A 27,820-nucleotide genomic window follows, 5' to 3' on the forward strand; every position below is an offset into this window, starting at 1 on the left:
CTTTTCCTCAAGCTCCTGCAGTTGTTGCTGCTCTACCTCCTGCTGCCTTACCTCTTGCTGCTCTACCTCTTGCTGCTCTAGCTCCTGCGGCTCTAGCTCCTGCTGCTCTACCTCCTGCTGCTCCTGCTGCTCTACCTCCGGCTGCTCTACCTCCTGCTGCTCTACCTCCTCCTGCTCTACCTCCTGCTGCTCCTGCTGCTCTACCTCCTGCTGCTCTACCTCCTGCTGCTCCTGCTGCTTAACCTCCTGCTGCTCCTGCTGCTCTACCTCCTGCTGCTCTACCTCGTGCTGCTCTACCTCCTGCTATTCTACCTCTTGCTGCTCTATCTCGTGCTGCTCTACATCCTGCTGCTCTACCTCCTGCTGCTCTACCTCCTGCACTTCTTGCTGCTCTACCTCCTGCTGCTCTACCTCCTGCTGCTGCTCGTTTATCTCCGGTTGCTCTTGTAGTTGTTCGTTCTGCTCCTCCTGCTCCCCCTGATTCTGTTGCTCCTGATATTCCTCCTGTTTCTGCTGTTCTATACGTTTCATGGTCGGATCAACAGCGGGTGAAATATTGTTTCTCTTTAAAGGTAAAAGGGTGAATGTTTTCTCTTTAAGCTTATATAACTTGGAAAAAAGATATGTTCTTAGAGGAATGTCATATAGGAGAGGGTTAATCACCGAATTTATTGGTAGAACAAGGATTGAAAATAGGGGATACCATGGCGTTGCATCTAAAACGTCGGCGTAGTGAAGGCAGCATGTAATGATGAACGGCACCCAGCATGCAAAATCCGTGAAAATAATCCATTGGGTAACTCTTTGTAGTTTGGCGTTTGCTTTCCTCGTAGGGTTGTTCATTTTATTTTTTTTGTTAGCAAGGCCTTTCAGTCTGTTTGCAGATTTCTTTGCCTTTGCTACTATTACCCCATAACAAACTGCTATCGTTACAAAACACGCGAAATCAAGGCAAATGATCACGAAAACAAAACCCTGTTGAGGATCATTCATTTTTACATAATACTTAAATAAGCAGACAGGTGCGTTTCCATAGAACGAAAGTTTGTAACGAGAAATCCCTCCATAGTCATTGGAGAACATGTCATTAACGAGAACCTTTATTTGAGCCCAAGTGAGGTCCTCGGTTGCTATCCTGCCATAATACTTCTGAAGTATTTCTCGGTGTATATATTTATCCGGACAGCCAATAAACAATGAGTTTGTGTCATCGTATTTGACACCATTCACAAAGAAATCTTCTAGTTGTTCAACTAAGGGCAGCCAAGAAATAACTGATGAGACCACTAAAATAGTGAAAACTATTGCGACCACTTTCACCAAACTTTTGTTAGTGATTTCCTTGGGAACCGTTAAACTGTTTCGTATCCCTAGAACTCTAAGTAAGCCCAAAGTAGTCATGGATAGTAGGGACACCTGGGTGCCGGTACTGCTTATGATGCCTAGAGCGATACAGGTGTTACTGGAAAGCCAGTTTAGCTGGATCGAGCAGAAGGAGATATTGTGATATGAATTATAAACCGAGATCATGGTAAGGTAAATTCCAATCAAGAGGTCGCCCAAGCTGATCAGAATAGCCAACGTTTTGTTAAGAAGAGCAGCTTCCGATTTAGAAGTTTTGATATTAGAGATGTCCATGGTTACTGACCAAAAATTCAAGAATAGAGCTGACACACCAATGGCCCAAGCAACAATCTTAAGGAAAGTGCTGCTGACGATTTCTTGTCCACAGTTTTCATTGCATTCGTCTGAAATGTCGGAGCAGTGAATAGTGTTATCACATTTCTGGGTGATTGGAATGTACACGCCAGATTTATGACACTTGAAGTGGTTAATGCACTCTAACTCATCTGAACTATCTCCACAATCATCAGCCAGGTCGCACACTTTGTCATAAGTGATACATTTGCTGTTTTCACAAAGGAATAAATCATTGCCGAGTTTTCCTGTTTTAAAATCTTTGATCAGGAAAGTAAGTTTACCCTCTTTGTCTTTGGTGAATATTTTGTCACTATCGAATTGTCCACTACAAGAGTCCCACCTTAACGATCTCCCTAGCGGACAAGTTGCATTTATGCACCGTTCCAAACAGCTCATAAAAACGTAATACTCTCCATAAAAGTATCTACAGTCTTTCATTACGTCGGGTAGAATTATCTCAGTAGTTTTATTCGACCAAAGATGTCTGTGTCAGGGAAAAGGAAACTTGTTTCTGAACAACTGTGATTGGAAAGATTTGATAATTCAATGAGTCCCTTAAGGCAATGAAGTATTCGCAGTTTCATTTTGCTATCCCTTATTGCTATTGAAAATGGTATAGACTGAATTCTTGACACACTGCAGATTTCAATCTCATTCCCGCAAGATTCTTTCCTATCACAAAGGTCAGAAAAACTAAGGAACTTTTGGTCCGAGTTGTAACATAGGAATACCTCGTCACATTCAGTTTCATCGTAACTAACAAGGTGATGATGTGTTGACCCCTTTCCACAAGTTGGCCAATTAGCACTTTCATCCTCACCATTCTTGCAGTCGACCAGTCCGTCATGCACCCAAGCAAAAGGAAAAGCAATGTCGTCTGCAATGTGTGAACGATATCTTCTCGTGCAATTCCTTGTTGTCATGATTTGGCATAGATCAATTGTTTCGTCACTGTTATCACCACAATCTGGGTGACCATCACACAATAGATGCTTGTGTATGAAGCAGGAGCCGCTGCTATGAACACACGCCTTATCGATTCCATCGTCACATATTTGAGGAATATCACTACCATTACTAGCAGCTATGACACCATGTTGAAATCCAAAATCATTTATATTCTGCCGTTTGAGACAAAGGATTTGTTTAGCAATGGTGGTGTTATATCCATGAACTTGGCATTCTATGCCAACTCTAGACGGGTCCGAGCAGTTGGTTTGGTCAATGTAATCGTCACAAAAGTCTATCATTCTGTTTGGGCTATTCAAATAAACTGTGCTGTGAACTCTTGCGGCACATCGGGTATAATTGCGAAGTGGAACTATAACTCCGGTTCTTTTATTGAGGCACGTCGTTGATGTTTCATTGATCACGCAATCCTTCTCGTCGCTCCCATCATCACAGTCCAGTTCTCCGTCACATACATGGTTCGCCGAAAAATAATTTTGGGAATTGTTAGCATCATCGCCGGCACACTGAACGCCGTACTGAAAACCATTACAAAAACTTTCGTCCCAACAAATTCTATCAGAATGGAACTGGTCGCAAATCAGATCACACAAGTGAGTGTCCTCTTCGTAATTACAAAATGCTTCATCTAGGTCCGTGTTAACGCAGTCATTATTCCCGTCACATGAGCGGACCCCGTTAAGTGAGTCAGAATAGACGTCTTCCACATGATCAAATTTCCTTTCAGTTTTAGCACAGTAATAATTAATATCCACATGGGTATTCACCTGGTTTGAGAATATCAAGATTATTATTATAAAGTTTTGGTCACGTTGATATGTACCACAACATTGTGCAAAAAAACTTTTTGACGAGTTGAACTAGGTGACATAAAATAATCGAGAGGTTTTGTATTCTATTAAAAAATAAAATCGATTACCTGCCATTGAACTGGTTGCTAAACTAGAAGATGGTTCAATTTGTAGAATAATTGATCTTGTTCCACAGGCTTGGTAGAAATATGGGTCATTTGAACATAATTTATCAACTGCAATGTACTTACTTCTGAAAATATTACACATCATGTAGCTAAGTAATGATGACAAGTACAATATTGGATTCATGATAATCTTGTGTTTAAACTCTAATCTAATGTCTTATATTCTCCAGAAAACATCGAAACTTTGAATTATTTTACCTGCCGAATTGCACATAAATGACTGTATAGAACTGAGATGAGGTTATACACTTGTAGAAATGATTTTTGTGCGATGTTTCATTCGCGTGTTCTTCACAAGCGTACTTGAGGAAGCCTCCATCATTTTGAATCTCGCAACGTGGAATAAAACTTTCTGGAAAACATGTTTTTCGTTATGAATTATGTAAGCACATTTCTCAATCACAACTATTTGACCTTATATTATGAAAATATGGAGGGAAAAAATAAGTTTAGGCATATTGATTTAGTTATATCACAGTGCTGGCAAGCACGACCGGTGCATTTATTGTGGGTATACTATGTACCCCCTTTACTATTATACCCCTTTTACTATTATACCCCCTTTGGTACACGTTACAAGCCTCTTTCGTGCACGCGAAGCGTGCACTCCGGCCGGAGGAGGCGGCCGAAGGCCGCCGCCTCCGGCAGGAGTTTTTCAGGCATTAAGACTCATCGGAAGTCGTTCAGCAGATTTATTTTTAGTTCAAAACATTCTAATTTGATGTCAAAGATGACAGGAATAAAAAATAGTTATGTTGAGATTTTTAAGAAATTTGCATAAAATACTCGCCAGCACTGTTATACGAAATTCGGTAAAAAACCCAAAATCGCCATATTCAGGAGCCTTAAAAACCATGTTAAAATCGAGTTAGAGATCTGAAATTTTTCAGGGCGTCTAGACGTTGACCAAATCGACTGCAAAAAAAGTTGCAGGTTTCAGGAACATCGGGAAGTGGGTTTTCTAGAACCCCTGTTTTACGACAGATTGTCGTGATCACAGTGCTGGCAAGCACGACCGTTGCATTTATTGTGGGTATACTATGTTCCCCATTTACTATTATACCCCCTTTACTATTATACCCCCTTTACTATTATACCCCTTTTACTATTATACCCCCTTTGGTACACGTTACAAGCCTCTTTTGTGCACGCGAAGCGTGCACTCCGGCCGGAGGCGGCGGCCGAAGTGCGAAGGCCGCCGCCTCCGGCACGAGTTTTCCAGGCATTAAGACTCATCGGAAGTCGTTCAGCAGATTTATTTTTAGTTCAAAACATTCTAGATGATGACAGGAATAAAAAATAGTTATGTTCAGATTTTTAAGAAATTTGCATAAAATACTCGCCAGCACTGTTATACGAAATTCGGTAAAAAACCCAAAATCGCCATATTCAGGTGCCCTAAAAACCATGTTAAAATTGAGTTAGAGATCTGAAATTTTTCAGGGCGTCTAGACGTTGACCAAATTGACTGCAAAAAAAGTTTCAGGTTTCAGGAGCATCGGGAAATGAGTTTTCTAGAACCCGTGTTTTACGACAGATTGTCGGGACATGTACAAACAGATATTCATATACATATATTTGACCAAAACCCATAATTATGGGTAGAGTGGAGCGCTGCCAGTGTCTCTCATTCCCAAACAAAAGGCAATGATATCAATTTGAATGACCGTTATCAAATGCAAAATGATACCGAGAATGAAATCGGTCGCTCGCTTTTCCCACTCATTCATGGCTTACGAATTGTAATAAGTTTCGATTTATAACATGTAATCTATTTCAATTGTAAATGAATGGGAAAAGCGAGCGACCGATTTCATTCTCGGTATCATTTTGCATTTGATAACGGTCATTCAAATTGATATCATTGCCTTTTGTTTGGGAATGAGAGACACTGGCAGCGCTCCACTCTACCCATAATTATGGGTTTTGGTCAAATATCATCTCTTTTTGATTATAATGTCAGGGTACTTTACAAAGCCGAAATGTAAACTCATAACTTCATTAATATTAATAAGGAGGTGATTTCAACAATTTCGAAATTTTTCCTTTAAAAACATTTCCTTGTGTTTAGGTAAGCATATCAGTCGATCACTGACTGATTATGCCACTTTATACTCATTCAAGTTGGCATTAAATTCATATATAATGACATTGAACTGTCGTGGCAAAGCAGAATTTGTTCAAAATCACGAATGAGCAAAATTTGAACCTTTCGCACGTGCAAACCTTCAGCGGAAGTTGCGTGCGCATCCAATATTGAATCACCGTAAATTTTTGCATCATGGTGTTTTAAATATAGTTTGATAAGCATGAAAAGTTTCAAAGTATTTCAAGAAGAACTGTTATCACAACGGCACTCCAAAGTTGACGGAAATTGGTGAAAACAGCAATTTTCAGTGATTTTAGCAATTTTCTATCAATTTGGGCGTGGCCCCACGTGTGTAACTTTTCGATTTTCAACTTTAAAACTAGCCTATGACACAATTTAGACCTTTAGGAAGCAAAACTGAGCTCCACAACCCAAGGGATGGTGTAACACCAGAGAATACTAGAACGTAAAATTAGCGTTTTTATAAAATTATTCTTTAAAAAAGCACTAACTTCAATAGCGAATATCTTTATGAAGGAGCAAGCTAGAAAAACTTTCCGGTAGATTTTCAGAATGCTTGAACAATTATCTAAGGTAAAAATGTCCTCAGATTTTATATAAAATAACTTCTTAATAGCGTAAAATCGATTTTAAAAGTGATTACTTTGTCAAAAATCAAGTTTTTAAAATGGTTAACTTGATGACGTCATCAAGTGGTGATGACGACGTTAAATTACTTTTAAATATAATTTAAACTAAAGTATAAATAATTATCTTTAAGACCTGAGGTCCGAAATGGCTGTATCTTTAAAGCTTTTGAATCTACGGACACCTAAATATAGCCTATAATTGTCTGGCAAAGCGTCTATCCCTGAATATTTTACCAAAACCCATAATCATGGGTAGAGTGGACCGCTGTCAGTGTCTCTCTTTCCCAAACAAAAGGAATTGATATTACTTTGATTGACTGTTCTCAAATGTAAAATGATACCGAGAATGAAATCGGTCGCTCGCTTTTCCCATTCATTTACAATTGTAATAGATTAAGAAGAACTACCCAAAGGCAGCTGTACTCGGCAATGAAGATTTAATAAACTTCAGCTAATTCAATAAGTAATACTAATAACTACCACCCTTCCCCCGAAATACTAGGTATCGACCCGAACGCAACCCAAAGAGATTTTTACAGCATCTGATTGATGTAATCAATCGAAACTTATTACAATTCGTAAGCCGTGAATGAATGGGAAAAGCGAGCGACCGATTTCATTCTCGGTATCATTTTACATTTGAGAACGGTCAATCAAAGTAATATCAATTCCTTTTGTTTGGGAAAGAGAGACACTGACAGCGGTCCACTCTACCCATGATTATGGGTTTTGGTAAAATATCATCTCTTTTTGATTATAATGTCAGGGTACTTTATAAAGTCGAAATATAAACTGATATCTTCATTAATAAGGAGGAAGTTTCAACGATTTCGAAATTTTTCCTTTAAAAACATTTCCTTGTGTTTAGGGAAGCATATCGGTCGATCACTGACTGAATATGCCACTTAATACTCATTCAAGTTGGCATTAAATTCATATATAATAACATTAAACTGTCGTGGCAAAGCAGAATTTGTTGGAAATCACGAATGAGCAAAATTCTCACCTTTCGCACGTGCAAACTTTGAGCAGACGTTGCGTGAGCATCCAATATTGAATCGCCGTAAATTTTTGCATGTAATTGTTGTATATATAGCTTGATAAGCATGCAAAGTTTCAAAGTATTTCAAGAAGAACTGTAATCACAACGGCACTCTAAAGTTGACAGAAAATGACGAAAACAGCAATTTTCAGTGATTTTAGCGATTTTCTATCAATTTGGGCGTGTCCCAACGTGTGCAACTTTTCGATTTTCAACTTTAAAACTAGCCTAATGCACAATTTATACCTATAGGAAGCAGAACTGAGCTCCACAATCCAAGACATGGCCCAACACCAGAGAATACTAAATCGCAAATTTGACGTTTTTATAAAATAATTCTTCAAAAAAGCACAAACTTCAATGACATACCTTAGTACAGAATATTTGTACGTCACGAGTTTTGTACGGATATTTTTTATACGGCATTAGTTTTATACGATTGCATCAATCTCCCAAAGAACAGAAAAAAATCCGTTTAGTGACTAGAAAATAGAAATATAGAAATTAATCAATCAGTGTAAGACGAGAAAACGGATCCACTAAGCCATTAGTGTCCATTATGTTCTGTGCGTCTCTTAATGATTTTACTGCTTTCCAAATTCCTGCAGCTTTCCACCCTTGCAGAATGTTTTGTTTGCCTTCTGGTCCCTGAAAGTAAGCAAACGCTTTCGTGATAGTCTTTGCGTGCAAATTTCGTAGAATAGGCTTTCCTGTGTTAACTTTAATGTCATCTATTCGCGGAGAAATCTGAAGACATCTAGTAATCTCAGCACTGATATATTCTGCACTGTCATCTTGCTCGATTCGTTTCAATGTACGGTTTACCGTCAGATCAAGAGGAGAAAGCAAATGGGTGAGGTTCTTAGGTACATCACTAGCAACTATATTCAATGATGGCAATAGGTTCTGTACTTTAGATGCAGTATGACCACGGAAATCATCCCATATTAAGAGTGCCTTTTGATTTTATGGGAGTCCTAGTTTCTTGATAACTTGATCAACATACGGCTTGAGAATGGAAAATTTATACGACACAAAATTTATAACCCATAAATTTTATACGACATAAATATTATACGAAAAATCGAAATTCGTATAAATATTGTGATGTATAAATATTGTGTACTAAGGTATATCTTTATGAAGGAGCAAGCTAGAAAAACTTTCCGGTAGATTTTCAGAATGCTTGAACAATTATCTAAGATGAAAATTTCCTCAGATTTTGAATAAAATTACTCCTTAATGGTTTAAAATTAATTTTAAAAGTTATTACTTTGTCAAAAATCAAGTTTTAAAAATGGTTAACTTGATGACGTCATCAAGGGGTGTTTATGACGGCGTATAATTTTTTTATACAATGTAAACTAAAGTATAAACAATTATTTGCAAAACCTGTGGTCGGAAATGGCTGTATCTTTTATACTTTTGAATTTATGGACAATTAAATACAGGCTTCAATTGACTGGCAAAGCGTCTATCCCTGAATATATGTATATATGTATGTATCACGACAATCTATCGTAAAACAGGGGTTCTAGAAAACCCACTTCCCGATGCTCCTGAAACCTGAAACTTTTTTTGCAGTCGATTTGGTCAACGTCTAGACGCCATAAAAAATTTCAGATCTCTAACTCAATTTTAACATGGTTTTTAAGGCACCTGAATATGGCGATTTTGGGTTTTTTACCGAATTTCGTATAACAGTGCTGGCGAGTATTTTATGCAAATTTCTTAAAAATCTCAACATAACTATTTTTTATTCCTGTCATCTTTGACATCAAATTAGAATGTTTTGAACTAAAAATAAATCTGCTGAACGACTTCCGATGAGTCTTAATGCCTGAAAAACTCGTGCCGGAGGAGGCGGCCTTCGGCCGCCGCCTCCGGCCGGAATGCACGCTTCGCGTGCACGAAAGAGGCTTCCGACGAGTACCAAAGGGGTTATAGTAGTAAAGGGGGTATAATAGTAAAGGGGGTACAATAGTTAAGGGGGTACATAGTATACCCCCAATAAAGACACCGCTCGTGCTTGCCAGCACTGTGATATATATATATGTATATATGTATATATCACGACAATCTGTCGTAAAACAGGGGTTCTAGAAAACCCATTTCCCGGTGCTCCTGAAACTTGAAACTTTTTTTACAGTCGATTAGGTCAACGTCTAGACGCCCTGCAAAGTTTCAGATCTCTAACTCAATCTTAACATGGTTTTTAAGGCACCTGAATATGGCGATTTTGGGTTTTTTACCGAATTTCGTATAACAGTGCTGGCGCGTATTTTATGCAAATTTCTTAAAAATCTCAACATAACTATTTCTTATTTCTGTCATCTTTGACATCAAATTAGAATGTTTTGAACTAAAAATAAATCTGCTGAACGACTTCCGATGAGTCTTAATGCCTGAAAAACTAATTCAATAAGTGATAACTACCACCCGAAATACTAGGTATCGACCCGAACGCAACCTAAAGAGATTTTTACAGCATCTGATTGATGTACCTAATCAATCGAAACTTATTATACAATTCGTAAGCCGTGAATGAATGGGAAAAGCGAGCGACCGATTTCATTCTTGGTATCATTTTGCATTTGAGAACGGTCAATCAAATTAATATCATTTCCTTTTGTTTGGGAAAGAGAGACACTGGCAGCGGTCCACTCTACCCATGATTATGGGTTTTGGTCAAATGGTTGTAATACCGATTAAGACGAATCTTTTAGTACCAAATTTATAATAGTTAAACTTTAACTATTATAAATTTGGTACTTAAAGACACAAAATTTGTAAAAAAATGTGTACAATTTGTACAAAATTTATACAAGGGGGGACCCTTGTGTTCGAGCTGGAAAATTATTTAAGACAATTTGTCTTTTAAAATCACTTATTTGGTACTAAAAGATTCGTCTTCTCAAGCTGATTACGATTCTGTAGAAATTATTTCAAAAAAACTGATACTTTTTGAGTTATGGGCATTTTAAGCCTTACATCTGCCATGTTTGGCCCTTTTTTACGATGAATTTTACTAAGTCGTTTAAGGCCACATTTTATACCTTAAAACTCAAAACTGAGAGAAATCCTGTCCCAAAAAGTTGGATATGATCATCAGCTACACTCAAAAGAATTTTTGAAGCGATATCTGATGACCTGGGCGAGTGGTAAAATGTACAACTTTCGTGGTAGGCAAAAATCCCAATTTTTCTTTTTTTCACCTTGTTCGGTCTGTAACTTGGTCATTTATTGTTCAATTATATAATCCTTTAGAGGGTTGTCTTGTACGGAGTGTAAGTAATGTTCAGTAAAAAATCAGCCTAAAAACTTTTAAAATGGCCGAACTATCGGTATTACAGTGACAGACTTCTCCAAATATTAAAAATTTTCGAAAAAGAGAAATATTTTTTTTCTCGATGAGGGACTATTTTTAGAAAATTTTGAACGTGTGCAATTTTATTTTTTTTGTCTATTTAACCATAATATAAAATAAAATCGATGTTCGGAGCAAAAATTCTTTTGAATTTTGTGGCATTGGGGTTAAGAGTGATTTGAGGTGTGTCAATGGTCAACTCGCTGAAAAATTCTTTTGAATCCTCATCGGATGATTTATTTATAGATTTATAAACGACACCAATTATTGCTCCCTTTTGCTGAACTTTGATTTTCTGAAGCATATTTTGTGTATTATTTCAGGGGCGCGCTTGCCAGCACTAACTATTCTGGAAATATTTACCATTCGTTTGAGCCATACTGATAGAATCAAACTGGTTCATCAATATAAATATCATCAACCAGATGTGATAAATGATACAAGCAGCATAAAAAACGTTCATTACAAACGATGTTTGCAATTTAACAGATTGACTGATCATACGATCAACTCAATTTTTTATTTGTAAATAAAAAATTGTTTGTTTTTTCGCACCTCTGGTCAGATATAACGTAAATACGTTATATCTGACTAGACGAGAGGTGCGAAAAAAAAACATGGAGTATTTTATCTTCGATTGTCATGACTTCAACGACCAAATTCAATAAAAGGTGCAATTTTTCAAAGATATGTTTTGAAAGATATAATATTAAACGATATATTCGAAAGATATGATGTTACGATCTATATATAAATATTATATGAGCTGATGCATGCAGACAGTATATTTGTGAGTCACCGAAGGAATCAAACTATCGGTGGCATGCTTGTACACAATAAGTATCGTGCTGGTCGAACAGTGATAAAGAGAGAGAGAAACCACTGTCAGTCACATTCTTGAACCAAAAAATGGACTACTATACTACTAGTGCTGCATAGGAGAGATTTGCTCTAACCAGAGCCCTCTTGCTTTACTTGCAGAAGCGCGCGACCACCGTACGCGTATATACACATGGCTATGTGAAGGAGGGATAACTAAATCTGCCATCAACCCAAAAGAAGCTGAGAAAGGTATTTTATCACCACACCAAAGCATGGGAAATCCAAATGATCATGTTAATATAAAAGTCTGCTCGTTTGTCTATGTTACTGAAGGAAGTTGGGACAAACTCTAAAGAGGAACTAAACTGCGGACCCTGATACGGGACAGGGATATAGGGAGGGGGTTATCTGACGTAGATCGGACTTAGTTTCGACATATATATAATAGTACAGTAGTAGTACTAGTAGTAGTAGTAGTAGTACTAGTAGTTGTTAAGTTCATCACTTGATCCCCTAATAAATTACTTAGACTAAAATTCTTTTGAATTTTGTGGCATTGGGGAGACTCAAGAGTGATTTGAGGTGTGCCAATGGTCAACTCGCTGAAAAATTCTTTTGAATCTTCATCGGATGATCTATTTATAGATTTATAAACGACACCAATTTTTGCTCCCTTTTGCTGAACTTTGATTTTCTGAAGCATATTTTGTGTATTATTTCAGGGGCGCGCTTGCCAGCACTAACTATTCTGGAAATATTTACCATTCGTTTGAGCCATACTGATAGAATCAAACTGGCTCATCAATATCATCAACCAGATGTGATAAATGATACAAGCAGCATAAAAAACGTTCATTACAAACGATGTTTGCAATTTAACAGATTGACTGATCATATTGAATGTACATACGAACTCAATTTGTTATTTATAAATAACAAATTGTTTGTCTTTTTTCGCACCTCTCGTCAGATACAACGTAAATATGTTATATCTGACTAGACGAGAGGTGCGAAAAAAAACATAGGCCTGGAGTATTTTATCTTCGATTGTCATGACTTCAACGACCAAATTCAATAAAAGGTGCAATTTTTCAAAGATATGTTTTGAAAGATATAATATTAAACGATATATTCGAAAGATATGATTGATGATGTTACGATCTATATATAAATATTATATGAGCTGATGCGTGCAGACAGTATATTTGTGAGTCACCGAAGGAATCAAACTATCGGTGCCATGCTTGTACACTATAAGTATCGTGCTGGTCGAACAGTGATAAAGAGAGAGAAACCACTGTCAGTCAGATTCTTGAACCAGACTTCAGACCCTGCAGGCCAGGTATGCCCGCTGTTCGGGAGGCTGACAAGTGACAACGCAGAGTGCCAATATGCCTGTGGAAAATTCTATGTTTGCCAACAAAATGTCCTGTCCACTCAAGTTGCGTAAATATGTGCCATTCCAGTGAATCTTAATTGATTATGATACATATAATCTACATGGTTGTATATCTGAAAAATAAAAATAAAACACACATTCGGGTATCATTTAATTCTAAAGCAATCAAATTAGAAATCTGATTAATATTATATGTAGAAGGATATAATAATTAGGGACTGTTCACATAAAACCTCCTCCCCCTAGCATAGGCGTAATCAGTAATATGTGCACGATCCTTTAGAATAACTGTCACGATGCTAGTGCTACTGTAATACTAATACTAATAGTGTGCGTGGTAGATTGTTAACAGTAATAAGGTTCTCATACGTCACAAATAATGTTGCAATAATTTACGTAACAAGTTAAAACTCTTTCTGATGTAAAATAGTCAGGCAAGATTCCAAAAGTTTGTTATTGCAGTAAGCTCAGCCGAAAGTAAGTATTTATTTGTAGGTTTATAACCTACCTAGACGCGCACCGAGTTGGACTCGTCGACGGTATTGACAAATATATTACGAGCATCACCCGTTAAGTATTTATCACAAAATAAATAATTCAACGTGTGTAACTTATTTAAACCTTTTAATGCACTCCCATAGTTAACAGAAATACGAATTTTCTATCAAGAAACGTCTCATTAATAATTAAGCCATCTTCAAGACATTCTGCGGTTCATAAATTTGCCGGGTCAAGCATTATTGTGCTCATTTCCATTGAAAAATGTTAGGATAACGGATTTTATGCGTTCGTCACGTGTTAGTCTTTTCGTTGTGGAAAGACCTTTCTTGGTCGATTGATGTTTTGATCCGATCGTCATGGATCGATACTGATACTGAAATAAATCGAGTTTTATTTTAAATCACACGAAGTTTAACACTTATACAAGGACAATACAACTTCAATTTATTTAGCGTAACCAAAATGACCCCAAATTGGAAGAATTGAATAATATTTACCGTGAATTGCAGGGTCGTGGTGTTCGTTAAGATGGTCAATAGGTGTTTGTGAAGAAGGAGGTTTCTCACCCTTCTTTCTTGGATCAACTCTGGGGATATAATTTATCAAGGTCCAGACTCTAGTTAATTCTACATTTTATAATAATATAAATAGCTTAATGCAATATTCATGTGATATTGAAAAGGCTAAACTTAAGGTTAAGTACTAACTGAACTACTAACTTTCTGAACACGCTGTGTTTTATACTGTTACTGCAGCGGAATTCCTCCATATGTGCTGGGTCCATTTTTTTCTGGCTGGCAAGTTCCAATATATCCTCGCTAGACCTTGCTGCTATGCGGTCACTTCTGAAGTGTTAATTTCTATTAAATTAAAATACGGTTTGAATCAAAAGTCAGCAAACAACAAAAGATATGTTTGACTTTTCTTCAATTCTTTAATCAAGCTCAATGCTGATAGAAATATCAATAAATTGTCGCTGTAACTACTTTATAGGTTTATGAAGTTGCTCCAACTTTACAACTTACCCAGCGGAATCGAAATCATTCTTTAAAAATGGAGCGTGTTTTTCAGGATCGATTCCTTGTAGGACGATCCGGGAGTGACAAACCAGCAACATTTGGTTCTTGAACAAGGGGTATCTTTCCATCAGCGAGTAGAACATATACTTCGGTATCATTAGGAAATCGCAAGCTGTTTCCGCGTACACAACCATATCGGCCTTTTTCTTGAGCAGCATCGGTGTTTCTGAATTTTAAGAATGGATCAACTTGATACAAGTTTAATTCTTTAAAGTTATAAACTTGTTATAACTTATTGGAACGGAATCAATGCATCTAGGGAAAGAAAAGGAAGTTATATCTTTTGTTAACTGACCACCAAAAAAACCGAAACTTCTGACAATGATCTCGTCTTCAAGAGTATTCCCTGGAGTTGTGAACTCGATACTGACCGTTCCTTTCTTGATAACGAACAGATTCTCAATGATATCTTCTGATCGGATGATTATGTCGCCAGTCATGTAAACCGACCCTCTGGTTGGTTTTTTAATTTAATTATATACAGGGTGGCCCAGAAAACACTACCCATCCTTATCTCTTTAAATTGTTACAGGTCGCTGAGATCTTGCTAATTATTTTAAAAACAAAAAGTGGCATAACGTATGTTCTGATAAAGATTTTTGCTTCTAAATTTCACAGAATGTTGATAACAAGTAGCTAAACCTTTGTGGCAAGTTTTGTGTGAGTGCGAGCTTCACTGAGCTTATTCGACCAATTTAGCCCCTGAGCGAGCTAGCTTGAATTTCTCACCCAGAACTGTTTACATTGGTTAATAGAAACCACAAAAAAAAATCCTGGGTAAAAAAATTTAAAAAACAGCGATTTATTCACGTTTTACCAATTCTATTCACCATGATCCATCGCACATTCCATGCTCACAGTGTACATCCCATATTTTAACTGATAAGGACTATCACAGTCCTTATCAGGAATGTGCGATGGATCATTGTGAATAGAATTGGTAAAACATAAATGAATCGCTGGTTTTTTAATTTTTTTTACCCAGGATTTTTTTTGTGGTTCCTATTAACCCATGTAAACAGTTCTGGGTGAGAAATTAAAGCTAGCACGCTCAGGAGCTAACTTTGTCAGACAAGCTCAGACTCACACAAAACTTGGCACGAAGTTGTGTCTAACTATGATTGACATTCTCTAAAAATTTGAAGCAAAAATATTAACCAGAACGTAAGTTATGGCGCTTTTCCATTCTGAAATAAAATAATTAGCAAGATCTCAGCGACCTGTAAAAATTTTAAGAGATAAGGATGGATAGTGTTTTCTGGGCCACCCTGATTAAATATAATTTATAATTAATTATATATATGAGTATCTTTGAGAACAACTTTGTTTAACTATGATTTATGTCAACCTAAGTCGAAAGAAACTTTTTATTTACAAATTAAATGTTTGACTCACATGGTACTTAGAATAAACTGCTCCATAAAACCATCACAAGCTGACCGCAGAAAGAAAACATTCTCAATCATGTCATTATATTTTGATTTTATGACGTCCTGAAAGAATTTAATCAGCAATTTTCACTCTTTTTTGCCAATTCTTCAGCTTTTAGTACAACGAAGAAGAAATTAGGCCCATGTAACATGTAAACAACTCTGATCCTATTTATATTGATAGTTGGTCATATCAAAATGCAAATCAATGAATTTTACCATAATCCAGATATTTTATTCTTACTATTTTCAATGCTAACGGTAGTTCTTTGATTAAACTATCATCATCGTGGATGGTTCCTCCGTATTTGTGATGGAAGTATTCGTGCATCCTCTGATGAAGCTCTGGACTCATGTTGAACCTTCTGGTAAGCTCATCGATATCCTTTAACTGTGGAGAAAAGAGCAGTTATTTGGAATGTAACTAGAAGCTAGTTACAGCATACAATTGAATATTGATCAGTTGAAATTTGAAACGAATGGAAACACGAAGCAAGTAGAAACAATAGTCATGCATGAAAGTAGACTAATTTCTGCCACAGTGAATGTTGAAATATTATGCTTTCATTTATAAAATGTTTGCGCGGCTTCCACAAATGCAATTTTCAAAGTGCGACGAACCGCGCACAACAAACAAAGGTGGTTTCAAATTTCACGTTAACAGGTTATTTGCAATTCAAGAGTTAAAATATCAAATTACATCCCGGTTTAAATTCAAATGATTATCTCCCGCATTTTATCTTAAAAACTCACCTTCTCCGTGTAACGAATATCTCCCATTCGAAACATTGATATAGTTTTCGTCATCTGCGATACTATCATCATGTAAAAGAAAGCACCGATTAACATGGATGGAATTATCATTATAACCTGAAAAGGGACATAACCTTAATTACCAGATGTTAATTTAAATAGTATTTTAAAACAAAAAATCAACAAGAATTATCAGTGCAGCACTGAGCAGTTATGTGTCTTACTTTTGGAGCAAAAAGCAAAGCAGCGCATGTATCTAGGTAAGCACTTTAAACTTTTAAAGGGATCTAATAATGAAGACCAAACCTCGACGGTGTCTCTCGGCGCTTCATGGCCGTAACCAATCGTTATCATATGAGACAAAGATCTAAAAATAGCCCATATGTACTGCTCTGTCCACGCCTTGTCATCAATTTTTAGTCTGACCACCCAGGATTCCGCCGGAAAGTCCCTCACGTACACCACGAAGAACTGTGTACAAGCACTCCAGTGCGCAATCATGAAAAAGAAGCAGAGCAGTTGCAATATCTTGATGACCAATGGACTCAGTTCGAATATCTGAAATATGAATGCAAATAATTGCCAACATTCTGAGTTTTAGTCAGGTTACATCCAGTGCAGGTGCTGGTTCGGTTTTATTCCTTGTCTGTCAACTTTTGAATTATCACAGAATTAATCATAAACACTAAACTGGGAAAGTTGCAGATTTGTGAATCTTTTTTTCGTTTTTCGCTCTTTGCTTAAACGATAAAACTTCATTTCTAATAGTCACCTACCTGAACCCAACGTTTCAAAATAAAATGAAGCCGTCCTAATCTTAGTACCCTGATCAGAGAAAACATTTTCAGGACTTTCGCTGCTAAGAAAGCTTTAGAGGCCCCCAATGCTATCCCAATTTCCTGTAAACATCATGAAGTGATCTTTTGATGATTGAAACTAGACGTTCTGTTAAATCAAGGAATGAATCATGATCAGTTCGATGAATAATACCCGAATAATCTATGATCATAGCAATTTCAGATAAGCCTGTTGCTTTATAAACGTTTCAAATACCGATAGTAGAACAAACTCACAGTATTATTCGTCCCGCTGCCGTTTGCGTTACCCGCTAACTCACTCCCAATGACATCGAAGGGTATTGAGGACAAAAGGTCAGGAACGAACCAAGTCTTCAAATATCTTAGCTGTATTTCTTTTCTGTTTAAATTTATCTGAAGTTGTGAATAATTAAATCATACCTAATTGCAAACTAAGTAATTCGAATTAGTTGTAGTGATGTAATTTCAAATTAAAAGTTTATAAATGCTATGAATCGCGACGGAAGTTGGGACAAACTCTAAAGAGGAACTTGGAACCCTGATGCAGGACTGGTATATATGAAAGGGTTATCTGGGGTAGATCGGATTTTGTTCCGACCTAGTACCAGTAATAGCAGTAGTAGTGAATCAGTAGTGATATGAGCTATTTTTTCGTAAGTTCGTAGATCAGTCCTTACCAGAGGAGGGTTTTGTTTTTGTTCGATTGTCCCGGTAAAGAAGCTTGCGACTACGTCACACAAGAATATAAGATCCAAAACTATGACTATAGGGTACCACGTTTTTCTTTCTTCCTCACGCGATTTGTCATCAAATATCTTGAAAAATGAGAGCTTCAATGGGAGGACTACCATCATTATCATTATCGCCGCCAGGAGGACCGTATCCCAGATAAGCCTGAAATATTTAGCATGCCTAAACGAACGTAAATCATAATTACTCTATTCGATATTCAATTAATAATATATGTGATCAAATAGAACACAGCGAATTGCAGACAAGGTAATACAACCATGAAAACACGTAGTAGAATCATACCTAAAGCTGGATAGAGGGTGTATGATAAATATCTTATCTTCGTTAATTATCTTATCTTGCCGTTGTCTATCCTCTAACACTCCGACCACGCCGTTGTAGAATGTTTTTACCTTCTTGTTGGTGATGTCAGCCTCAAATAGTGCTAGGATCTTACTCTTACCTAACTCCTCTTCAGCAACCTTCTCCCCCATCAACCTGCAAAAGGAACGTCAAATTCCATTAATTCTAATCCAAACAGACTTAGATTATTCCAATTCTAATCTTAGATTATGACTGATGAGAAAAAAACAAACAAACTTAAAACTTTACCCTAATCCGGAGGAGGTTCTATGGATTGATTCAGAACTAGCTATACCCAGGGCTTTTTTAATCATTTGAGCTTGTTTGGGCTCTGGCACGCTCATAGACCGGCTACGACACTTGTGGTACGCCGCAAAAGATGAGTGACGGTCCTTTCTTTCTTTTTTTTCTGGGAGATAAGGGAACGGGTTTTATTGTGGAGCATGACACAATACTGAAAATACTAAGGGTTCTATATTGTCACATGTTTCATAACTTTTTTATAGTGCCAGTCAATGTTTACACAGAAAAAAAGGAGCTGAGGGACAAACCTCAGCACATATACTTGTGCTTATTTCTCACTCACTGAGTGCCCTATTGATACAATTATTTCTGGTATGACTTACAACTATCACTCATTCGAGGAAAATATCAAATCAAATAATAATGATCATATGCTAATTTTTCAGATTTTAGATCTAAAGAAAGCGTGTAGGAATAGAGCGTATATATATATGTAAAAATTTGTTGTAGACTTATGATTTGAGAAATGTGTAAACCCTGCAGCAGCTGGTAGCTGTGTTGAAGTGTAAAAACCTGTTCCACTGCTACTAATGTACGGAACTACAGAGTGTACTCTAAAAAGCAGCATTATTCCCCGTTTAGTGTGCTAGTTGAAGTTTTTCCGTTGCTTCTGGTCTGTGATAATTTGTACTTTTATATTGTAATTAAAACATCTAGAATTCATCATTTGGTAATGGCTGGTTAATTTTCTTATTAATTTTTTGATAATCGTTTTGTAATTCACTTGAGGAGTGTCTGAGTATTTTACCATATTTAGTAAGTTTCTTTTAATAGAGCTTACGTTAACAAAATCATGCGCGTTCTTGTTGTTCATATACGCTTCATTACAAATATTAGAATGTAGTTTAATGCATATCAGCTGCATAATATGTTCTAAAGTTCTAACATCCACAGGGGCACGCCCCTGAACGTCCATTAACTTCACTACCAAATGTTACCTCTCTCCAAGTGCTAACAAAATAACTTAATAAAGTGCATGATAGCATGGCACAGCAACATGGCCTGGTACAAATAACGAATTGAAACAGCCCATTGGCTATTACACGGGGCCAGTGCATGATGCCAGATGTTTCATTAACTACTAGTAGTAGGGGGCGTGGGACAACGACCTGGACTGGTACTTTGTGGTTCCTGGACTGGTATTTTGTGGTCCCTGCCCTGCCTGCCTGCCTAGGTCGATCCAGATGAAATCTGGAACGAGTTTCGTGTCAACGCTTCTCTCCATTTATCCCTATCACACATGAGTAAACGCAGCTGGTCAGGTTCCATTCCAGTGTCTTCAAGTAGGACGTCCGGGAAGGTCTTATGTGGTCGTCCTCGATAACGCTGGCCATAGGATGGTTGCCAGAAAAGGAGTTGTTGAGCAGGTTGGTCCTGTAGACGGTAGACATGTCCTGCAAAACGAAGTCTTCGTGTCTTTATAGTATCTGTCACCGATGGAATCTTTCCGTAAAGAACGGAGTTAGGTGTATGTGATTTCCATGAGATACCAAAGACCCTTCGTAGCATTCTAGTATAAACACCGTCTAGTGCTCTGATATCAGCCTTTTTAAGAGTCCAGGTTTCTGCACCATACAGCAGAACAGGTTCTACTGCAGTTCGAAAAATCTTAGTCTTGATCTTCCTGGACATATTAGATTTCCAAAAAGCATCTAGACTCTGTAAAGCTTTCCATGCGAGGCCTTTCCTGACATTGATGTCTCTGCTTGTTGAGGCTATAAAGGATCCCAGGTACTTAAAGTCATGAACTTCTTCTAAAGGGTTGCCGTTAATAAAGACTCTATCGTCTGAGTTGACAGGTCGCGGGATGTTATAGGACATGTATTTGGTCTTTCCGATGTTAATAAGGAGACCATAACGGGCTGCTATGTCAGAAATGCTTTGGCAAAGGCGGCCATTTTCGCTGAAGCTGTCAGTAATTGTTGCTAGGTCATCGGCGAAGTCCAAATCAGCAATGTAGTTACTTCCAACTTTAAACCCATCACGTGGCCCTATTGCTAGTCTTAGTATGAAATCCAGGACGATGATAAAAATGAGAGGTGCAAGAACATCGCCCTGGAGAATTCCGAGGTTGGTAAGGAATTCTAAGGTTATACCTTCAGGGGTCATGATTTTAGCCTTGGTGTTGATGTAGAGTGACATAATGGCTTTTATGATTTTTCTAGGAAAGCCGTAGGAAGCCAGGATGTCGGGAAGATGCGATCTGAAGATGCAGTCAAAGGCCTTTGAGAAGTCAATAAAGGAGATGACACAAGGAAGCTGGAAGTTCACAACCTCTTCGATGATACGTCTAAGAGCCAGAATCTGTTCACGAGTCCCTCTTCCAGGCCGGAAACCATTCTGGTTGTATCGGAGGCGAGGTTCTATGTGGCTCCTGATTCGGTTTAGAAGCAGCCTGTTGTAGATTTTCGTGGCAACAGGGAGGATGGAGATGCCTCTGCTATTTTCAGGACAGAACTTCTTAGCTCCTTTGGGTATAGGAAGAATGGCAGTGACAAGAAGCTCTTCCGGGGCTTTACCAGTAGCTAGCATGTTGTTGAACAGAGATAGTAAAGTAGTGTCCAAGTCAACACACTTGTACAGCAGAGAAGGAATTCCGTCATGACCGTACGTATCCTTTGTCTGCTTGAGAGCTGTAGATAGTTCATCTGCTGAGAACGGTGACGTTTCAATTGGGAGTTCTGGCTTTTGGACTTCAAAGCTACCCATTCTGATGTTGTCAGCAGGATTGTAAAGCAGTTTGCTGTAGTGGTCAGTCCACGCCTTTGCTCGATCTGCCTTGTTTCTATATCCAGGTAATGGAGACATAGATTTAGGCTTCCGATTGGTAAGGTCGTTAATAAGCTTCCACGCAATACCAGAGCTGTTTGATTTCGTCTGCCATGCTGCATACCCTGGGTGGTTTGCGGGTTGCGGAGTTTTGTGGTACCATCATTATAATATTATTACATTTTCTTTATGGATTACAATTTCAATATTCTAGAAATTAGGCAGGTCACTAAACTCCATTAAACTATCAGTATTCCTAGACAGGGACAGGGTTATTGTAATGAGAACAATACTCAATGGTGTCTGGACTAGGAACCAGCTTACAGTACAATACATTACTACTATCAGCCTATAAATACCACTATACCATCACGGCAGCTACAAACTTTAAAATTCATTTATGGTTCAATTGTGCAAGTGGCTCCAGAATGCAGACATTATGTAAAATATCTTTGTGGTGCACCGCTGCAAGTGTCCCATATTTCACCAAATTTTCGATAAACATATCTAAATTCATTATGTTATGAGTAATACGTCATGAAACCGGCTAAAGTGCCACACAAACACTTATAATTTATAATCAACACTAAAGTTAAGCAAAGAAAGAAAACAATTAATCAGGAAAGCCGGCACATTCATCATCTCACCGTGCGAAACCTAAGTACTATTTAAATATTATACACAACCTTTTGCAAAGTTTATTAAACGTCTCCCCTCCTCAGCGTTCCATGTAATGCTCCATGTAATGCTTGACAGTGTATATACAGTGAGTGCATGACAGATAGTGTACGAAATGTGCAGACCCCAGGTGAGGGGTAATATTGGCGGGTCTGCAAGTGTGCATGTAGTGACGACTATAATAACTGTATAATTGGAATGGCAGCAGAAGTATTTCGCAAGGTGAAAGTGTGCAGTTCCATGCAAAGGTGAAAGTGTGCAGTTCCATTTTGGAGACCAGTGCAGTGGTCATTATATTATAGGTGAAGTAATGACTTGTCCTTTCTGGGACCAGGTCGAAGGTACATCAGACCGATGTTGATATCATACATATCAGTAGTCAGTACATTCTGTTATTTAATCTAGTTCAAAGTATAAATCCCTTTTTCACTGACCAACATAAATAATAGGAAATGGTGAAAAGTAAAATGCCTTGAATAACGGAACATTTAACAGAACTTTAGAGATGATGTAAGGCGTGGTTCGAGTGCAGCTGACGAAACTACGGAGAGAGAGAGAGAAGATGGCTGTTTATGGATTTTCTATTTTTCTGGGATCCATCTCTATCTTCATACATGTTACCATTTTGCTTATCCTCGCAATATTCAAGTTAGTCCGAGCGGGCTAACTCCTAACTATTCAGTATTCGAGGGGTATTTTATCCGGAGTATAATTATGGAGTTTTGTAGCACATATTTTCACTGCCTCCCAATTGTAGCAACATGTTCTGTTTGAGTGGTGTTCACCAACATTTCACTTCCAGAAGACACCGGGATAACAAGGGAACGTACTTCGACGCAATGATGTGTGGGTGTATGGCAGTGTACCTCTCTCTATATTATATGGCACTGAATTATCCTGAGGGAGTACCGGCCGAGGAGAAGGATATAGGGAAACGGAACCTGCTGTCCTGTATTGTTATTGTAAGACACGGAACCTGCTGTCCTGTATTGTTATTGTAAGAAGAAGCAGATCTTCTAACCTGATGTCCTGTATTGTTATTGTAAGAAGAAGCAGATCTTCTAACCTGCTGTCCTGTATTGTTATTGTAAGAAGAAGCAGATCTTCTAACCTGCTGTCCTGTATTGTTATTGTAAGAAGAAGCAGATCTTATAACCTGATGTCCTGTATTGTTATTGTAAGAAGAAGCAGATCTTCTAACCTGCTGTCCTGTATTGTTATTGTAAGAAGAAGCAGATCTTCTAACCTGCTGTCTGTATTGTTATTGTAAGAAGAAGCAGATCTTCTAACCTGCTGTCTGTATTGTTATTGTAAGAAGAAGCAGATCTTCTAACCTGCTGTCCTGTATTGTTATTGTAAGAAGAAGCAGATCTTCTAACCTGCTGTCCTGTATTGTTATTGTAAGAAGAAGCAGATCTTCTAACCTGCTGTCCTGTATTGTTATTGTAAGAAGAAGCAGATCTTCTAACCTGCTGTCCTGAATTGTTATTGTAAGAAGAAGCAGATCTTCTAACCTGCTGTCCTGTATTGTTATTGTAAGAAGAAGCAGATCTTCTAACCTGCTGTCCTGTATTGTTATTGTAAGAAGAAGCAGATCTTCTAACCTGCTGTCCTGAATTGTTATTGTAAGAAGAAGCAGATCTTATAACCTGATGTCCTGTATTGTTATTGTAAGAAGAAGCAGATCTTCTAACCTGCTGTCCTGAATTGTTATTGTAAGAAGAAGCAGATCTTCTAACCTGCTGTCCTGTATTGTTATTCAAGCTTAAAACTTAGGTAGTTGCATGAAACTTCGTCAAACTATTGTATTCAAGACTTCTAATTAATTCCAGATTTTGCTAATGCTGGGTTTCATGATCGCCTCGCTGAGTTACATGTGTGCTGGAGCTTTCTGGTACTTCATCAATACAACATCTCCTTCTAAACCTTCCTCTGCTAATAGGGTACTACAACTTAGCTCTGCCGTAGTATCGGGCTTTGAATTTTCCTTTACACCTTAACAGTTAACATTTCACTTACAATAACACAGACTCTTAGTTAAATATATAATATGCTAACTTTAATTCTTCTTTTAAGATCCAGAGTTTTCTGTTACCTGCACGTACTTTAACTACAATTTACATGTATTGGAGATTTATGAATGTAACTACAGGGTGGGCCAAAAGTCAGTACCCATACGTTGGCCTTTATAGCTCAGTCACTGAGTGCCCAATTTAAATACTTCTTTCTGGTATGACTTACTACCAACACTGGTTCGAGGAATTTGTCAACTCGAAAAATATTCGCGTTCATTTTTTTCAAATGGAGGTTCATTTTCACATTTATTTGATAGTTTGGATAGTCAGATCAAGCTAAATGTTATTGAATTGTGTTTGGCCATTCGAATTACGTTTGTCCTGAAAGAATTAGAACTGTAGCTTCTCAGATGACCGAGATATGAAGCATAACGAGTTTATTCATTACGTGTGATCAGGTGATTGGTTTACCTAATCACGTGATAAGGTGACCCTGTTAACTACCCCGTTAAACATTATGGGAATTGTTAAGGGTGCCCAATTAAGGTGTCGTGTCACGGTGTCACATAATCACCCAGTCAATTTTGTTAACGAGATACAGAAAATGCTTGATAACTTCGTCATTTCTAATCCGTTTTGCCCCATGTTTTCAGATCATATGCAACATTTGATAATCTACCGTCTCTGAAAAAATTAGGCGTTCAGCATGTCCAGAGAAAACAATATAGGTGTTTTAATATTGAATGGGCGTGGTCTAAAATATTCGAATTTTCAAATTTTGACGACGGAATCCTCGAACCAGTAAGTACAGTATGCCATCTGCAAAGCAACATCTCTCAAATATAAAACACGGCGGAGCTATTAAGGCCAACGTATGGGTACTGACTTTTGGCCCACCCTGTATTTACAACCCACAGGACACCGAAGGAGCTAAAAGTGTTACGTTTGAAAGTGAAGTTAAAAGTGAAGAGGGGAATAACAGTGTGAAGCGCGAAACTTTTCTGAGACAAACGAACAACAAGATAATGTTAGCTATCACTAGTGAGTCATGAATAAATAACTTTACACTTCTTTATTTGACATCCTTATAAGTCTTCGGCATTAATTGACGGAGGAATCTTGTGGGGCAGTAGAATTTAGTTTTTGATCTCAATCATACTTCAAACACGCAGTGACATATTTGTTGTTTGTTAGTTGTATTTCAACTTTCCACAAATTTAATTATTAACAGCATATTAAAAACTAATTAAAAACATACTGAAATGACAAGGCTCGCTGCTTGTGCTTTGCTTCCTCAGAGTTTCAGATGAAATCTTCTCCAATACTGTCTATAAATAATTAGTTATTAAAAAATCTTGGTACATATATAATATATAATTAATAACTATACAAGACATAAAGTCCAGTCCAGCCTGCGTGATTCTAGCAAAACATGAATTATAGATAAAGCTTAAAATTGAATGAATGAATGAAATTTAAGTTGCTAGTGCCTACTATTACCAAATACTAAAACTATGACTGAGTATGACGTAATAGAATGTAATTTGAAATGTAATTCTGATATATTGGAATGTATTTCTGATATGGAATGTAGTTCTGATAAAATGGAATGTTGCTCCAACGAATACCTTCTTGTGATCAGCAGACAACATATTCTCATTACTTGTAGTTTGATTAATATGGAGTGGCGATTCTTCTTCGTCTTCGGAATCAACATTATTTTCACACGTGGAAGAAAGGTGAAGGACTTCGAGTGATTTTCTGTCAAAATGAGTGAATGATCTTGTGTAATTTTATTTGGATATTGCGACTAAAGAGGAAATGGTCGCTCCGATATTAGTCATAAAATTAGAGATTCTCATGCAGATAATAGCACATTAACGCAGTTCAAAACAATGTCCTGCATTGATAAAGCAAAGTTATGTTGCCATGCCAACGGAAGAGTATTTTATTACTCAAATATAAGAAATAAATCCTTTGCTTAAAATTAAAATTAAATGCAAGATGTTGAGAATATAATTCTAACAAGAAAGGAAGCTACAGCTCCTTACGACTTAGTATAATGAACGTTGTACGGTTGTACTTTTGAATTTTACTTTACTATTAATGGAGTATGGATCATGATAGTGCTATAAATACAACCAAATGGAACAAATTTATCGAAAAATTAATTACAATTTATGCTGAAATTTTTACCTAGATCCATGAGAGGATGTTTTTGAAGAAGTTTTGCTGCTATTCGATCTTCGAGGTATTATGATCGGAGGTAATTGGATTGGTGTGACTTCTAATCTGAAAGTTCGTAAATCATGTCGAGCTACTCCTGACATATCTAAGAAAAATACCACAAAATATTTTAAAACCATTCAGATAAAAATCACAAATGGGTTCCGTAATTTTTTGATCTTGCTACCTTGGAAATCGGGTGAAGTCTGAAGATCCTACGGTATCATTATTGCCTTCTTCTTGACCTGCCAATTCGTCAATGTTTTCAAGATCGTGTTGCACATAACTCATCTCGTCTACCAGCTGAATTAATCTTCTTTCTCCATTTAGCTTTAGTTATGCTACTAAGACAACTTCATTTAAAATAAATATCAAAACAGCAAGGAAATCAAGTAACTGGTAGGCATTGTTCAGACTTCTATTTTAGGGAAATGTTTCGAATTTTAGTTTTAATTATATGATGTTCGAAATATTTCGGGATCAAGAAATATTAAAGCTCTATTCAATTTCAGTGGCATCATTGGGACTGCCTGTTCTCTATATTCTAATTAACATCTTCATGAGTGACGATACTGACGCTGATATCATTCATTCTGATCACCGGTAAGATTTCATTTAAAAAAATTAATTTTATACCAATTATTTAATACCAATACCCATTACCCATTACCCACTTCCCCATATGCCTGAAATTTTAGGATAAGTAAGCAAACCAAGAATAGCGGTTGCAACACAGGGACATAGTAATTCGCGTAAGTATTACTTACTGAAATTCGTGATCTTTACTTAATTATTATTAATGTGTAACCCACCCATCTATTCAATAACCCAGGTGTTGGCTAGGAGGTGCTGGAGGGGAGCTAATGTGGGCTCTAATCTTCCTCCCGTGTATCTTAACAATCACCACAACCATTATTCTCTACTTGTGGGGTGGCTTTAAGACAAGCGGAAGAGAGCTTCTGTCCGCAACTAAAGATACTAAGCTGCTCAACTTACAGGTGATTTGCGGCGGTAGTTTTCTGAGAAAATGAGGTAATTGGTTAAAGGTTGCTTAGTTTTGAGTTTGCTGTATACATGAGGTAATTGGTTGCGTAGAGCTATAGGTAGTGGTTCAACTATTTAACTATAGACCACA

General features: G+C 37.3%; 1 protein-coding gene across 3 annotated transcripts; it reads right to left on the bottom strand.

The window, feature by feature from the left end:
* Positions 1–13,158: 13,158 nt before the first annotated feature.
* Positions 13,159–27,031, bottom strand: LOC134819925 (potassium/sodium hyperpolarization-activated cyclic nucleotide-gated channel 4-like). Of its 3 annotated transcripts, none has more exons than XM_063830079.1 (18): positions 26,873–27,031; positions 26,656–26,751; positions 26,088–26,220; positions 25,718–25,787; positions 18,944–19,103; positions 18,635–18,829; positions 18,277–18,493; positions 17,855–17,992; positions 17,558–17,680; positions 17,088–17,339; positions 16,782–16,898; positions 16,273–16,419; positions 15,994–16,091; positions 14,894–15,051; positions 14,545–14,764; positions 14,239–14,364; positions 14,017–14,105; positions 13,159–13,892 (listed from the first exon to the last, which is right to left on the bottom strand). In XM_063830079.1, exons 1-18 carry the CDS (start codon positions 26,974–26,976, stop codon positions 13,810–13,812), a joined length of 2,526 nt encoding a protein of 841 aa, XP_063686149.1. In that variant the 5' UTR covers positions 26,977–27,031; the 3' UTR covers positions 13,159–13,809. The 3 variants fall into 3 exon arrangements, with proteins under 3 accessions (XP_063686149.1, XP_063686150.1, XP_063686151.1); XM_063830080.1 differs by having other exon boundaries at positions 13,160–13,892; positions 17,606–17,680; XM_063830081.1 differs by lacking the exons at positions 13,159–13,892; positions 14,017–14,105; positions 14,239–14,364 and having other exon boundaries at positions 14,607–14,764; positions 14,970–15,051.
* Positions 27,032–27,820: the final 789 nt, after the last annotated feature.

This window comes from Bolinopsis microptera, chromosome 8, assembly GCF_026151205.1.
Source record: "Bolinopsis microptera isolate Bmic1 chromosome 8, MBARI_Bmic_1.0, whole genome shotgun sequence".
NCBI classification, from domain to species: Eukaryota; Metazoa; Ctenophora; class Tentaculata; order Lobata; family Bolinopsidae; genus Bolinopsis; species Bolinopsis microptera.